Below are 14,123 nucleotides of genomic sequence, written 5' to 3'. Positions count from 1 at the left end.
CAGGACCTACTGCGCCTTTAAATCACTGCAAGTATGACAAAGGCTACATTGTTCGTATGGTAATAGGGCATACAGTTATTTAATGGATAACGGTGAAAAGAAAATGCTATTTCATCAGTGAAACAATTTTGCCTCATTAAAAGAATAAAAAGCTTATGGGAGGTGGAGATGAGAATCCACACTTTCACCGAAAAATGTCACTTCTGGCACGTCCTTGATGAATTTCTTAGGGATAGGCAACATTTTGTGCAAATCGTGGCCATACCGTTTTTGCCTTCCCAAATACAAGAAAATAACAACGTCCCAGCTTAGGAAGCATTGATAACAAAACGGACACTATAGAAGGAGGACACTTGTGAGGAGGCAATACTCCGTCAGTTAGGTACGACACAGCACATGCAATGTGAGCACACAAAAGTGTTCAAAAAAAACCTTGCATCTTTTAAGTAGGAGCTTTTCAAGTGCATTGGCAAAGCTGCTTTGTGTTTATGTGACCCGCTGGGCATTCTAAGTGCATTCACTTGCTTCTGAAAAGGAGAGGAAGTTGTACAATTTTCTCATTCATAACTGACCATGTGACCCTTCAACTGCAGTTGCAATGTGAATGTGTTTTCAAATTTTCAACGTGGATTGTATGAATACCTTTTATTAAACAGTGTCTTTTTCCTCCAAATGACAAACACATGGCAGTCTGATTTGTCTAGCACTCAGAATAGGGCTGGGTAATAAAAACAGAAACGGGATCGCGATAAAAACCGTCTCCGGCTAGAGGGAAGAAGATCAGTGAGAAGCTGAAGTGGGCTGAGGACCTGATGCTCGGATCATAGTCTGTAAATGCTATTGAACAACAGTTTTCAGCCCCTAATTTAAGAGCAAACAACCATGCACTGACCTGAGGTTGGTATATTAGAAGACGACGATTTTGATGATTAAACAATACTGTCCGACAAATGACAGCTAGAAACTAGCCTCTCTTCTCTTTCTTTGTTTAGTGATCAGAAACATCCTGTTACTTGCGGGAAAAAAGTCTCTCAATGGTGTATTGAAAGTGAGAAGGCGGTGTGCCATAACGGTTTCTGACGGTTTCTGTTACTATATGCTGTCAGACAAGATGGGCTGAGCCTGAAGACAGCAGCTGCAGAGCGAGACAGATGTGTCCTGGGAAAGATATGAGCACAAGACGCGTGACAGCCTCGCCATTACGTCACTGTGTAGGTGTGTGTGCGTTTGACTGCTTGTGCGATAGAACAGTAAGGTAAATTGTATTCATATGTATTGTATGAACAGTAGGTGAGTTAATTCACGTGCAACATGCATCCCAGGACTACAGAAATCATTAGGAATTGAGCTCAAGTGCTGCATTCGAAGACATCATACCTTCAAAACTATGGAGAATTATTATGCATCTGACCAAAGATACAGACTACAACTTACAAAAGACAAATACAGTATGTTCACAATGTGCTCACGATAGCTCGCACTGCATCATAATTCAAGTGTTACTCATTCACTCAGTCTTCCTTCATTCATGCAACCAGCAGCAGAGCTGAATCTGCATCTGTATTGTGTCAGCGTGTTGCTGGTGGCTATAGCTTTATGTCCCAGTGGCAGCTAATTTTCCAAATAATTCAGTCTGGGTCTCATCAAAACTAGCTTGTATAATAAGATGCGATTATTTTTTACTCCTTGTGAAAAAAATGATCTTGAGTGTTTAATTTATGGTGTACAAAAAGGCAAACTAATTAAAGGCAAACACATTTTTTTATACTGCCCGCTCAGCTCACTTTATATAGAACCTGCAACTGCACAACCTTTTAAGTGACGCAAGTGGCAACATGGCATGGTGGAGTGTTTTCAAAACGTCATCATCCTACGCATTTTTATACTGAAGACCTTTATTTTGTGTCTCTTTTCACAGATCTGAGTTATTTGATCGTCAGTTTTTGCTTCCATACTTTTCGTGCAGGCCAATATCTCCAGTGATTGTCATTTTTCAGGGCTTTGTAACAACCATCGCGAGTCTCTCATCTGTCCTGTCAATGTTCACCATCAACCTTGTACTGCAATAATAAATGAAGAATGGAATGAAAACTGTCTTCTAGTGTTAGATAGCTGAACCAAACCTCTCAGCGCATCAGCAACTGGCTGATGGTCAGACTCAGCAGTCTACATAATGTGAAAATCATAAAATTCCGTCTACATTCTCCAGCTCACTCAGTTACATGTTCACTGTCTCTACAACAGATAAAGACAGGAGAAAAGTAGCAGTCAAAGAAAAGAGGCGTAAGTCACAGCAAAAATGATAAACGCAAGGAAAGTTATATAAAAATATCAGGGTTGTGATTGGAGACGGATTCAGAGGCATGACACTCTCGTTAGTACAAAACACTGAACACACCCCGCCCACCCCTCACCCCTGTTAGCTCTCAATTCTCAATTCTATGCATGCTAATGGTTTTCACCAGTTACTCACATCTACAGAGACAAAAAAAACACAGCATGGTGCATAATCAGCAAATGTCAGTGCTTTATTTTAGCTGGAGAAATGAGAGGGACCGAGTCTGGGACAAGACACTCTGGGTCAGCGTGCAGTGCAATGCAGAGCAAAGCACCATGCTGCCTCCAAACCTGAGTCATTACCCTTTGTCTTCTAGTCCACTGGGGCCTCATCGGAGCCAAACAGAGACTACATCTTAGCTGTAGTGACACATCAGCAGACAGGTGTGGACCGACACATTTTTACAGTCCTCTAAGAACAAGCCGACCTGCCCCTGAGCCAGGCAGTGGGCTCATATATAACACTGTCCCTTTACCTTCTTTTGCCAACAGGGGATGACCTTGAGAGGCAGGCAGAGCCCCAGCCAAGGGAAGCAACATCATATGGGAACTATGCAGTTTAGGGGTTTGATTCAAGGAAATCTGGTAGATTTCTGTGTAATCTTGCTGTCCTTATTGTCTAGAAATGTGTGTCTGTGTGTGTGTATGTGTGTGTGTGTGTGTGTGTGTGTGTGTGTGTGTGCAGGAGAGGTGGGGATACAATAAGCATAGGGGCTTCTGGATGAGATGTGCTCATGCCTGCATTGACTTGCAAATAAGTAGCCTCATTGTGAGGATGATGATGTGGGCTAAGGGACACACCACCACACCCCCATCTTCCTCTTACACACACACACACACACACACACACACACACACACACACACACACACACACACACACCCTTGCAACATCAGCACCAGTGCCAAACTACACCAGAATCACACCACACATCATGCCACGTCGTGCAGACATCATACATCCCACGCAAAGTCACAATTATAATCGACAAAATCCACAAACTGCATTTATCGTTAAGATTGCATACACCAGCTGTCACCAATGCCGATTTTGTCTCCGTCTTTACACTTTTGTTGATCGAAAGCTTTTAGTGTGTGTGTGTGTGTGTGTGTGTGTGTGTGTGTGTGTGTGTGTGTCTGTCTTGTGCGCGCTCGCGCGCGTCTGTCTGTGTTTGTGTGTGTGTGTGTGTGTGTGGGCAGCCAGAGTAACCTAATGTTTAATCCTTAAACATACTAGACTGTCACACAGAGCATCCATCCTACCTTGCGAGAGTGCGGAGTCAACGGGAGAAGTCCGGTCTGATGCCTGGAGTGGTTCAAAAACCTGCGAGGACGAAAACAAAGAAGCGATTCAAAGGTCTGAAGGTGCTCTTCTGTCGAGCCAAGAGTAGCTTATATTAGCGTTTTATTGTGTTCTATTGTGTTTTTATCTTTATGCGGGAGAAAGCAAGCGGTGCGGGTCCAGAGGATGCTGCTGCTAAACACACACTGCTGCTCTGATGTACTGAGAGGAGGAGACAGACACTGGGAGAGAGAGAGAGAGAGAGAGAGAGAGAGAGAGAGAGAGAGAGAGAGAGAGAGAGCAGTGTGTACCTGTCTCTCTCGCTCCCAGTGTGTGGTTGAGAATACACGTTAATGATATAACGTGATGTGATGCTTCGAGGAATCATAAAAAAAAGCAGCACGAAATGACAAACACAAACAAGTTTCATATTACGTGGCATATGTTTCATATTTCATTAAAGTTCAGTTATTTTTTAACTGACCTTGCTGTGCCTCCCAGCACTAGAAAGTAGAAACACGACAAACTGCGTTTTTCTCTAATAAAGCTGAGACGCAAATCCACATTAGCTAGCTACATGTTAGCTAGCGCCATAGGTTAGCGTGAGAGAGCTTCGTTCAGCAGTTAGTTTGGCGCCACGTACAGGATAACAGGAACACGACAGTAAAGTACCATTAGCTAGCTAGCCAACAAACCCAAATAATTTGGCTAGGTATGATAGGCTTAAAGCTAAACTCATTTTCGAAGGTAAGTAACTTGGAAGTAACTAGCTAATAATAACTGGTTAAAAAAGTAAAATATATTACTAACGTTACCTTAACATGTCAGCAAATGTCAAAATCAATGTCCGAAAGTAAGATTTAGCTAAGTTAAAGAGTATGAAAGGTTTGCTCGTGTTAACGTCTAGAATTTTTCAGTTAAACGGTTAGAATATATTTCACTAAGCTAGCTAACCGCTAACGTTACCTTTCAAATACAAAATCATTATATTTGACATGTAGCTAAATAGCGAGGTGCTGGCTTGAGTTGTGAAAAATGGATAATATTAACCTTAATGTTAGCTAGCTAGCAATGCTAATAGAGCAAATTCAAGCGTTTTTGAAAAAGCTAACGTTAGCCATTTGTACTCTGTTCTGGCTAGCTCACTGACCAAAGCTGTAAAGTAGCTAGCCTACATAACGTTATACATTTAATATAACAATTACCAACAAAGCTGACGTTAGCTAGCTATAGGTTCAAAATATATTTATTTTTGCAAACCTTAGCTAAAGGTAGCTGGCCACAGTAACATTGATGAAACAATGAATACAGTTTAGTAATGATGGCTGAATTCCATTTAGCTGCTTTGGTTTCAGGTATTGTACATGCTGGCTCACTGTCACACTGCCATTGCTTATTGGGACAATTGAATAGAACAGATTAATGACATTCTGTCATTAATGTTATTAGTAACACCTGTGCTTGCTGATGTAAAAAAAATAAAAATAATAAAAGCCTATGTGTGCATTGAAACAAAGCCAGCATTGTCAGAAACTGATGCATAGCAGTTCCTGATTGGGGTGTTAAAGTAGGGAAGCAACAGAACAGCGACTGTGCTATAGTGCCATCTCTGTTATGTTGTACAGTGAATCAACAGCATGCTGTGTAACAATCTGTTCTGGTATAGGAAATCCACTTACTGAATATGCTTTGTTGTGGTTTGCTGTGGGATTATGTCTGTGTTTTGAACTGCTTGTTTGGTGTAAGGTGAGTGACTGTAGCTTTTATGCAACAGAGCACATGGGCTATTATGGTAATACAGACAGAAATATGGACTATAATTATAGTACAGGCAGAGGTTTAATCACTAGACTGAGTCTGTATTCTAAGTCTTGTTTTTTGTGAGATAGGTTTTCTAGAGTTATATACCAAAAAATAAGCTATGCATTAGAAGTATTCCTGACATGATTGCATTCTTTCGATAGAGTGACACTTATTGATCTGAGCAGTGTGGCTTTCAAATGCAGTATTCACACTCAAGCTGTTTCTATTTCAGGTTTAGCAGACAGAAGAAAATGGATGAAATCACACGAGAAGATGTCAGTCCACAAACTGAGGGAGAGCTTACTTCACCACCCCCCCCCAAACGACCAAAGACAGATTGCACAATGACAAACAACCACAGTGGCAAAATCCGGTTTGACTTCCCAGAGCTTTTCACATTTCGGAAAACCATTGGCTCCCCATCATCAAGTACCTTGCAGGAAAGTGCGGGCCAGGTATGCATAGCAGAATGTGGGGATATTGAAGATGAGAAACCTCATGAGCAACCAGAAGTCACCCGTTTAGTTGTCACCGCTATTACTAGGTTGACAATGTCACACGCTGAGGACGCACACACAGGATCATCTAAAGTCTGTATGATTGCTGCTGAAAGATGCTTCAACCCTCCGGTGAGAGATGAGCAGCCTCCAGTTACTGAAATTGACAAACTCAGCTCATACCCAGCAGATGATGCAGGTGGGGCATTAGCAGAGTCTCACACTTCAAAAGACCCGTCCAGTCATCCTGATTGCAAACGGCTGGGGAAATCACTTGAAGACGAGGCCCCTGGTGGTTGCAGTCTTCATGCTGGAAATGACGAAGATTGGAGACAGGTGCAAAATAGAGTAAGTCCAATCCAAAAAATCACCCTCAGTTCAAGTGATGAGGGCGTCAGATGTCAGTCTGATTGCTCTTATGAAGCTGCTTTACGTGACACAGGTTTCTGTAATACACTGAGCCAATCCGCAGAAGTTGAAGAGAGCAATCAGAAGAGGGACGAGCATGGATTTAGTGAGAATATCCTTTTCAGCAAGGAAGGGGAAGAGGGTAACAGACTTATATCTTTCAATGAATATGCAGACTGTAAATCATTATACTCAACCCCTGAAGAGCAACCCTCTGAAAACTTGACAGAAGGGGTAAAAAATGAGGAAAAAATATTAGAATTACAGATTTGTGGAAATGGAAATGTTGCCGTCTGTGATGGGGAAACAAAAGGCCAAGTTAATGTGAATGGCACGAGCAAAAACTCCATCCCTTCTGCTGCTGAATGTGCTGTGGGATCAATTGTTTCTTATGATGTGGTATTAGCCAGAAATATCACAATTGAGTGTGTGAGTATTGAAGCTGACAACTTCTGTGGGGAGAGAGAGCATGCTGGCAAGATGATAGCCAAAGCTCGGAGTGAAACGGCGGATCACACAACAGAGACTCCAATGCCCCCAAGAATCAGTCAAGAGTCTGCTGAAGGAGATAATGATGCTAGCCCTTTCAGTGTATTTGACCCTGCAATCTGGAGTGAAACTGACAGGAAGGCTGAGGAGAAACCCTGTAACTCAGCGAGTACCGCAGGTGTAAAATTATTCCCATCAGTAAAAGTCAGCGAGATGGAAACCCCTCTTTCACTCTGTTTTGACGCCCGGCTATCACAGGAAGTTTCAGCCCCCAAACACACTGGGCAGTTGAATTACCAAAGCAGAGCACAGCAGTGCGAAGATGAAAAAGATGACTTATGGCAGTCATACACAGAACCCAAGGCTTGTACAATCGCTACCAACGAAACACACAGGACTGGCAACGAAGGCAGCTGTCTTTGGAAATCCAGTCCCAGCAGCAGTCCATGCAGGCCGGCAAAGCCTCCTGCAGGGGACGAAAAACAAGAAAGCCACGATACTTTGAGACATCGGTTGAAAGAGCAGGATCATTCCGGCTCAACTCCTGTCAGTCCTGACCACCTGAAGACACAGGAGGTTGAATACGTCCAAACTGAAAAGCAAGAAAGAGAAGGAATGACGAGTTTTGAAGAAGAATTAAGAACCGATGAACATGTGAAGTCAGAAAACTCATCAGGCTTAGAGGGAAAACTGCTGCAACAACATGAAAAATACACAGAAGAGCGAAGTGAAATGTTAACTGATGATTGCTTCAGTGACTGGACAGAGGAAATAATAAGTACATATGGCAATACATTAACACATATTAATGAGGAATTGGGAAATTGGAAAAACATTGAGTGCTTGTCTGATCACCCATACAGTGTCGCTTCAACAATGGAAGGGACAACAGAGGAAAAGGACCGAAAAGAAGAGGCAAGTGTTGGAGAAGAAACTGATGTGCATGGTAATTCAGAGACACTAGTGAAATCAGAGGACGATCATCAGCAACAAAGTCAACAGAACGGAGACATGACTGAGGAATGTACCAGTGAATGTGCTGAGGGCAAAATGAGTGAAAGCAGCCACAGGTTAACCCTAGTTAGTCAACATGAACACGAAAACAAGCTCAGGTGTTTCTCTGATGCCCAACACAGGGCTGAGACATTCATGGGCGAACAGAAAGAAGACCTTTTGGCTTTCACGTCTCCCCCAACAAGTGATGCAATTGTGCCAGGTCCACGTGAATTACCCCATCCCCAAAACGCTGACAACAACCCCACAGCCCCAAACGAACGTAACGACGCATTCTCCCCAGTGCCATCTGGCTACACTTTCAACGAGCGTGCGCCAGGGGGGTTTGACACTTTCGAAAAGATCCAGCTCTCACTAGACGATGATGACGACGACGATGATGATGCTAGCCTGAGCAACAGCCCTCTCCTCACCAGCCTACCTGGGCAACTTTACCACCTTATGCCAGAGAGCAATGAGCATGATGAGGTACCAGAAGAGGAGGAGGAAGAGGGCAAAGAGGAGGAGATGGAAAGATTTGAATGTCAAACTGAGAACAGGGCAAAGGGATTGACATGCAGTGCTACCAGTTGTAATGACCTCCCGACCTTTATCTCAGCAGCAGATGTCATTGCTATAGGGTCGCCAGAGCAACAGCCTAACTGTGAATCATCTTATAATTCCCCCGAGTGCTTCCAGGACGATTTTAACCCACAGTCGATGTCCTCCCCTGTTCCCCCGAGGAGCGGCAGTCCAGCCTCTGACGTGAACGACAGCCCTAAGTTTGAGATGAAAAAACAGTTCGACGTGGTCTTGAAGGAGCTGAACTTGTTTTTTGATATCAGTATAAGTGATTTAGCAAGTGACAGCAGAGCATCGTCACCTGAGCAGAGCAGTGACGTCACTGGAGCCTTGGAGGGCGACACGTCAAACTGCAAAGAACATCTGAGCAGCCCAGATCTAGGACCACATAGAGACACGTCATCAGGTAACTGCAAACAGTACTGCAACTTGTACTGTAGAGTAATACATTCATAATACGAAAATGATTGGTAAAAGACATACAGATACTAGGGTTGCACGATATTGACAAAGTGTGATATTGCGATATTGATTATGAATATTGCGACATCGATATTAATTTAGATATTTTTAAATACGTGAAATTACAAAAGTTACAGGAAAACGCATCAAAACAGATTCATAACAAATTAAACAAGTTTTCTTACAACACAAGGTTTACTTCAACTGACTGTCATATTGGACTGGTCCAACATGAATAAATAAATAAGGACCATGTCTACAGAACAGGACATGTTTTACTGGTTGGACAGTATCAAATATATAAATAAAGAGAACAGGACACAACTTTTCTTTCGCTTCTCTGATCCATTCCGTTTTGTTGTCTCTATCTATTTCTTCACTTACACTGTCACTCTGTCGAAATACACACACACGTGGTACGCTCCATAGGGTTTGTCACGTAGTGGCCCCGTGCGCTGACGTGCACTAACATGTGCAAGTGGCACGGTAACTGGCCAATGAAATGATGATCATTATAGAGTTTCAAGCAGGCTCTAAATCAAACACAACTAAGCCACACAGCCAACGGACGGGACGCAGCGCTCCACAAAATAAACAAAATATTGCAAACTTATTGCGACATTTTCGATATATTGCGATAAACGATATTGAGTCGATATATCTTGCACCCCTAGCAGATACCATTAGAACGATTCAGATTATTTGGCTCTCCGTGGTTCATCTACAGATGTTACTGTAATATGTGTTTGCTCAGTATTTTATTATTATGCCCTGTATGTACACTACAAAAACCTTTCTGTAAATTATAAAGATCATACAGAAGGCATAACACCCCTAAGGACATTCTTTTTCTCGGTGCAGCAGACTGTTGTATTACCATCCAAACAATAATCACACCTTATTATTGCCTGGAGACATGCACTGCCGCAGCAGCACAAAGATTTCACACCCGTGTTTATTATTATTATTTTGTTATTATCAAAACATATACAAATAAGTAAGGCTGCACATTTATACATACACACACGTGTTTGATGATTTTAAGTGTAGTTATACAGTATCATTTGTCTGAGTGTGCATTTCCAAATTCACAGTGCAATAGATACTAACCTGAAATAGATCTGTGAGCAAACATATCAATATTTTGACATTTCGGGAAATACGCCCATTAAACCACAACTTTTTGTTGTTACACTTTAGCTTTTGTTCGAATAAAAAAAAATACAATTAATCGTGAAGATGTTTTTATGCTATTTTTTTGGGGGGGACTTTGGGCAGACCTAGTCCAGCTGTTTCCCTCAGCTTCCAGTGTTGATGCTAAAATATGCTAATCTGCCGCTTGCTGTAGCTTCATATTTAACAAACAGATGGTATCAATCTTCTCAACTAACTCTCGGCAAGAGAGTGAATAACCGTGTATTCCAAAACGCCAAACTATTCTTTTAATCATCTCAACTATGTAAACTACTTTATCTCTACACCGTGCTGCTAAGAAAAGAAATGCACTTAGAAGTAAAGTAGGATTTTTCTTAAAGATTTTAAATAATGAAAAACATTTTAGGGCAATGGAAGTTGTCATAATAAGTCTTGGAACCACTTCCTCTTTACATTTTCGATACAATGAAGGGAAAAGTCCAGCTCTCGCAATTCGATTTGATATACAACCCTGTGTAAAAGCATTGGTCAGCTGAAGTTAGATCATTGAATCTAGGGCAAACACTTGACTCAGCTTTATATAATACGGAATAGCTCACATACAAAATGACCATGAGGCAATTTAGTTTTTAAATCATCTTCATTGACAACACAATTATGTTCACACAGTCATGCTAGAAAAGACACGAAAACATGTTTTCATATATTCTGACTGCACTGTGTTCCTTGTCTGTTGTTCAGATGATGCTGATGGAGACTGCAGCCTGGAAATGTGTGGAGGGGATCCAGTGGTTTCCTGTTCCTCTGGCAGCGGTGACGGCGAGCAGGAGGTGCCCCTTGGCAGCCACCTGTGCCAGGAAACATCCACATACACGCCAGAGAAACACATAGGTGATGAATGAATGAATGACAACAACAACCAAAACGTATTATATCTTCAGGAACAATTCTCAACTACTAGAAAACTGGACTTAAAATGAAGACTGAAAAACATTACATGGACAATTTTTAATTAGAGCTTACTGTTCCTTTGTTCCACTTCGTTTTCAGTGTTGCGTGGTTAACACTGTTGTCGGGTGATAGACAGCTAGGCCGGCTAGGTTAATTCAGTGAGGAAATACAATTACTTTTGAATCGATAAAAGTGAAATGTCTTTTCAAATGGACAGAGCTTCCCGTCACGAATGTTCAAATATTCATATCCCATCCCCAGTAAGCTGCAGTGGAACGATAACACCGCTATGAATGCAAACGCGTTGTTTAAGGGTAAACAGAGCAACAAATAAGACCGAATTAGCCAGGCTGTCTCTGACTGTCAATATGTTCCTTTCAGGGCCCCAGGAGATGGAGCAGAAAAGGAAAATGTGGTCTCCGTCCTTCGCGTGTCAACCATTCTTGGAACAACTGAGCCACGGTGAGTGGTAACTGCAGTGGCAGACAAAAGACTGAAAGACCTCTGAGCATTTTATTGATCAATTATTGTTTTTTTTTTATTAAGTGTCAAATTTGTTTCAAGTCAAAAATGATTTGAAAGGTTTTTTAATCTTCTTTCATATTGTCATGATTGGTGTATATATTAGAGTAATTGTAAATCATTTTGACTTTTTTTTAGTTTTTTTACCATATAGTGACATAAAGGCAAACAAAAAATGACATGACGAACAAATAAAAGACAAAAACATATATATATGAACAGTATAAATTTAGATGCGGGTCTCCACTGCATTATGAACCCAAGTGTGTCTGCTGGGAGTTAAGTGAGCTGGCCTCTGAATATTTAAAAGGTCAGTCTAACAACCTGCCTACCTGGAGATGCAGTGTGTTCACCTTGTCAGTTTTAAGTGAATAAATCTGTCTAATAGCATGCCTACTCTCTCGGCACATTGAGAAGCACTGTGTTCATCTTGTCAGCTTTGGTAAGAAAGCTGATAGCATCCGGAAAGGCAGTATGTCCATTTGTTAACTGTTGCTCCTTTGCAACCAGAACAGACAGCAAAAAACAGAATGTTCTGTGGGGCGTTGGGCCTACGTTATGCACAATATGTAGGCTTTAGGGCGGCCAGGCATGCAGGACTGGTGCATGCTGCGTGGTTATAATTCAGTGTTGTTGTGTTTTTGCGTGTGCAGGACAGCCGGAGCCACCCAGGAGACTGGAGCCTCTGAAAACATGCTCACGGCCGATCCGGGTTGGACTTTCAAAGAGAGCCAAGACCAAACACCTACACCATCTCCACTCCTACAAATGAACATAGGAAATGCAATCAAGGTGATGTGCATGAGTGTTTAATTTAAGCTCTCCTCTGTTGCCATGTTCAATAACGGAAATGTTATTTTTCTAATTTACCGTACATCGTTCTTGGTTTTCTCGTGCTTCTACTCTTTCTTGGTTTTTGTGAGTGGTTGTGGTTCCTGTTCATTTGTACCATTGCCTCTTTATCCAGGGGAGGTTGAATTAACATGCCCTGTCACATTTATACATGTACATGCATCCTCTCATGGGAAATTCCTATATAGTCACAGTCTGCTGCTGTTTGCCCAATGAGCAGCCGGGGAGTAAGTGCCTTGCCCAAGGACACCCTGACAATATTTGTTGGTAAAAGAAAACCTGCTTCCTGCCCTGCTGGAAAAATATTCCAGTTTTAAAAATAACTTAATATTTATATATGTATGTATTTATTTATTTATTTATTTGCTTCTTTCCGACCCAAATGAAGGTTTTAAAAATGTATATATCCTTGTTGGTCTCGTATTTACATACTAGTTAATATTTATATCAACTAGTTTTTACATTATTGTGTTGTATAAAATACATCCATGTTTTTCAGGTTTTTAAAATATAATTGGTTGTTATGTGTTTCCCTGTGGGTGTGTTGATATCGTATGCTACTTGTTCCTGTTTTACATGTGGGCGTATTCAGTCAGGGTAAATGAGCTGAGTGTGCTCTGTTACTGTTGTGTTGTGTTTTTACCATTAAATGGCTTCACGCGTGCTACTGTATGCAACGTACCCTTGAGCAGTTCTGTGGGAGGTTAGCTGGAGTTGATTTTAAAAATGGCCTGTTCAACATTAAATTAAATAATATTATTGCATATCAAATTAGTTTTTTCATGTATATGCTATTCACTCTACCTTCAGGCGAAACATAGATCCAAGCTCATTATTCTGACAAGCAAGGAATATTTACCTAAAATTTCTTTCCCTGCCATTTGATTGAAAACCTTCCACAGCAAAAATGATTACAAACACATTAGAATTGTTTTAATGTCCTGCCACTACTGGAACAAAACATAACAATACATATACATAAGCTGATTATACATCTTTAAACTTTCTGATATAACTATTGGCTATGTTAGAGTGGTTGGTGAAAAGCTGCTAGTGTAATAGAACGGTTGTTTACCTCAATAAATGCTCAACAGGTTTCCAGATACTGAACTGATTTTAACGTGGACTTAGCTCTTGTCGTAGTGGGTGTAGGCAGTGGAGGTGACTCCTCAGCTCCACTTATTACAATGGTATCAAGACTGCTGTTTGGGTCTGTTTACCTGCCACCCACAACTCCCTCCTTGAATGTGAAGTGGATAGGTTTGTTTTTATTCTTAAGTCAGACTTTTTTTCTAGAACATGGAGTGCATATTGGAGACAGATCCAGTGGATAGTAGCGGGGAAAACAATGACAACTTGGCTGCCCTGTTTGAATTCATAGCACAGCCATATTGTCAGTGCTTACTTCTCTTCACTGTGTGCAGCGTTGTTCCAAACTGATAAAACAAAAGTTATAACAAACCTGCCCCTTTTAACTATTTTGCGATATGAAACTTGCTCTGGTTTAGTTCATTGATATGAAAAATGTAGAAATGACATCACACGTTTTGTTTTATAAAGCCTAATTAGGAGTTTTCGCTCAAATCTAGCTCCAATGGTTCCCTTTTGTATGTAGGAGTCCCCTCAGTGTATTTGATCAAAGACATTTGACCAATGTTGTATTCCCTGATGTTTTTCAGTACTTTGGAATAACACATTTTCATGTCCTGGCACATCTTTGAATTAAAATGGTAGGATTTATTTTAGTAAATATAACAGTTTTTGGGGAGCATTTTGTTTCAACGAGCAAGG

General features: G+C 41.3%; 2 protein-coding genes across 3 annotated transcripts in view; one reads left to right on the top strand and one right to left on the bottom strand.

The window, feature by feature from the left end:
- The window catches only part of vsnl1a (visinin-like 1a), a 43,667-nt gene extending 39,826 nt beyond the window's left edge, over positions 1–3,841 (bottom strand). For both annotated transcript variants that reach the window (XR_004104276.2, XM_031295441.2), the window contains exon 1: positions 3,600–3,841. The gene's annotated coding sequence lies outside the window, so the exon portion shown is untranslated. The remainder of the gene's footprint in view (positions 1–3,599) is intronic.
- Positions 3,842–4,097: 256 nt separating this feature from the next.
- Positions 4,098–13,004, top strand: LOC116046969. The gene is made up of 5 exons (XM_031295442.2): positions 4,098–4,365; positions 5,654–8,796; positions 10,749–10,898; positions 11,340–11,420; positions 12,134–13,004. Exons 2-5 carry the CDS (start codon positions 5,673–5,675, stop codon positions 12,250–12,252), a joined length of 3,474 nt encoding a protein of 1,157 aa, XP_031151302.2. The 5' UTR covers positions 4,098–4,365; positions 5,654–5,672; the 3' UTR covers positions 12,253–13,004.
- Positions 13,005–14,123: the final 1,119 nt, after the last annotated feature.

Source organism: Sander lucioperca, chromosome 9, assembly GCF_008315115.2.
Source record: "Sander lucioperca isolate FBNREF2018 chromosome 9, SLUC_FBN_1.2, whole genome shotgun sequence".
NCBI lineage: Eukaryota > Metazoa > Chordata > Actinopteri > Perciformes > Percidae > Sander > Sander lucioperca.
This window is presented reverse-complemented; position numbering and strand designations above follow the sequence as displayed.

Coding starts and splice junctions, on each gene's coding strand:
- LOC116046969 (XM_031295442.2), top strand. CDS start 5,673: ATGGATGAAATCACACGAGAAGATGTCAGTCCACAAACTGAGGGAGAG. Junction 8,797..10,748: donor ACATAGAGACACGTCATCAG/GTAACTGCAAAC, acceptor TCTGTTGTTCAG/ATGATGCTGATGGAGACTGC. Junction 10,899..11,339: donor CACGCCAGAGAAACACATAG/GTGATGAATGAA, acceptor TGTTCCTTTCAG/GGCCCCAGGAGATGGAGCAG.